The sequence below is a fragment of the Monopterus albus genome, unplaced genomic scaffold (assembly GCF_001952655.1).
Source record: "Monopterus albus unplaced genomic scaffold, M_albus_1.0 scaffold334.1, whole genome shotgun sequence".
In the NCBI taxonomy this organism is placed as follows: domain Eukaryota; kingdom Metazoa; phylum Chordata; class Actinopteri; order Synbranchiformes; family Synbranchidae; genus Monopterus; species Monopterus albus.
In genome coordinates this window covers 457315-459133 of record NW_018128214.1, presented here as the reverse complement: position 1 = coordinate 459133, position 1819 = coordinate 457315, and the positions used below count along the sequence as shown (strand labels likewise).

At 46.1% G+C, this 1819-nt stretch overlaps 1 protein-coding gene across 1 annotated transcript in view; it reads right to left on the bottom strand.

Moving 5' to 3' along the window:
• adam17b (ADAM metallopeptidase domain 17b) overlaps window positions 1-1819 on the bottom strand; it is an 8774-nt gene that overhangs the window by 2610 nt on the left and 4345 nt on the right. Inside the window, 1 exon segment of the mRNA XM_020624661.1 lies at window positions 1566-1718. Within this exon segment, the coding sequence (XP_020480317.1) occupies window positions 1566-1718 (153 nt within the window).

Sequence of the window (1819 nt, the reverse complement as noted above, 5' to 3'; positions counted from 1 at the left end):
GGATCTTTTATATCAGGCACATTCACAGACGGAGTCCTGCAAGGACACAGGGAGTCTGGGACCCAGGCCTTGGAGCCAAGGGGCCCTGTGGTCTTCAGGATTTGAGGGTGGAATACCACAGAAGGCTTTCAAGTAAACAGAACCTGTGTCCTGGCAGAGATTAGGGTGATGGTTAGAGCAGGGTTAACGGATGCTTCCGCTTTCTGCTGCTGCATTTAAACAAACACGTGGCCTGTATTAACATGGCCTTACACTTCTTTTCTGATTAACTTTTACAGCTTTGGTTTGTTTGTACCATCTTTTCTTCTGTCCCCTTTAAATTGCAGCTTTTATCGTTGGAGGTAGTTTAATATGTGATTGGTTTACAATTTGAGTTTGTCCCTCTTTCATATATATATTGTGTTTTTGTATTGTGGATAGATGACTGCTTCCTGTGTGCAGTACCTGTCTAACTACTGTACCACTGACTTATCAGGACACTCGTGAAAAGAATCCGAATCGGCTTTAATGGCCAAGTACAACCCCAAATCAGAAAATGTTGAGATGGTATGTAGAAGTAAAACAGGAAACAGTGTAAATCATCTGGGTCCTGTGTTACGTCACCTGTTTGAAATGGGATCCTCAGTTGATTGTTTGGCCTCATCACTGGCCCTGAAATGCTTTGGATGGAACATGTTGCAGCATCAGGAACAAAGAATAAAACTGATGAAGTGTCACATCAACTAATGTGAATAAAACTGATGAGGTGTCACATCAACTAATGCGCTGTTGTTTTCAGTGTAACACAGGACACATCACTGTTTCCTGTTTTAAGTTTGATTTTACACACCGTCCCAACTTTTTCTGACTTAGGGCTGTATGCTTAAACACACCCGGAATGTGAAGCGGTGATGTCCCTGGTTAAATTAAAGTTCACGTTGTAGCTTCAGCAAACAGGATGGGAGGGCGAAGGAGTGGTTTATGGTGTTAGTTTGCTCTGAGCCTCACCAGACCCTCTAACCTGAAGAGACATTAGCTTAGAGAAAGTAAAGAAAGTGAGAAGGGGGATGTTTGGTTTCCAGGTGAACAGTATTAGCTGAGACTAAAAGCCGGGAGTGGGTCTGGTGCCACCTTCCCTTCAGTGATGTCTGAGAGCGTAGCAGTTACTGTCCAGTGGTGACTTAAAGCTGGACTTAACATGGAAATAAATCCCCACCAAAATATTAGAGGGTGCATAAGCCACATTTTGAGTGCTCTTCAGTTTCAGTTTGCAACATACAGGTGTTGATTTGTAACAGCAGAAACAGGTCGGAGAGAGGAGGAGGGTCCCTGCTGCTCGCTCAGATCATCTGTTACATCCTGTCCTCCCTCACTCTCAAATTCTGAAGAGCACACCACTTGTTTTGTGTGCTCTCAAACCTTTGGCGCCAATAGACTTTCACACAAACCCCAGTGGAGAAATCTGAGAGCGCAGACTCAGGAATGTGGTTCATGCTCCCTCAAACGTTTTGGCGAGGACGTCCTTCCACAGGCGAAGCCAGGACATGCTGCTGTTGTGAAGCTAAAGAGGAAACAGGAAGCAGCACCTTGTTGTTGATGTGGTCTCCGCTCACTGCAATGGGATACATGACGTACTTTCCCCCCTGGTCCTCTCGGGGGGCGCAGTACTGGATGTTGTCAGGGTCGTGCTCGGCTCCAAAGTTATGCCCGAGCTCGTGAGTCGTCACCAGGTCGGCTTCCTGTGGAGATGCCACCAAACGGTTTCATTATTTCTAAGAAGGACTGAGGACGGAGGAGTCGCTGCTTGTTTCAGTCCATCTGTCCTCAGCTGACAGACTTC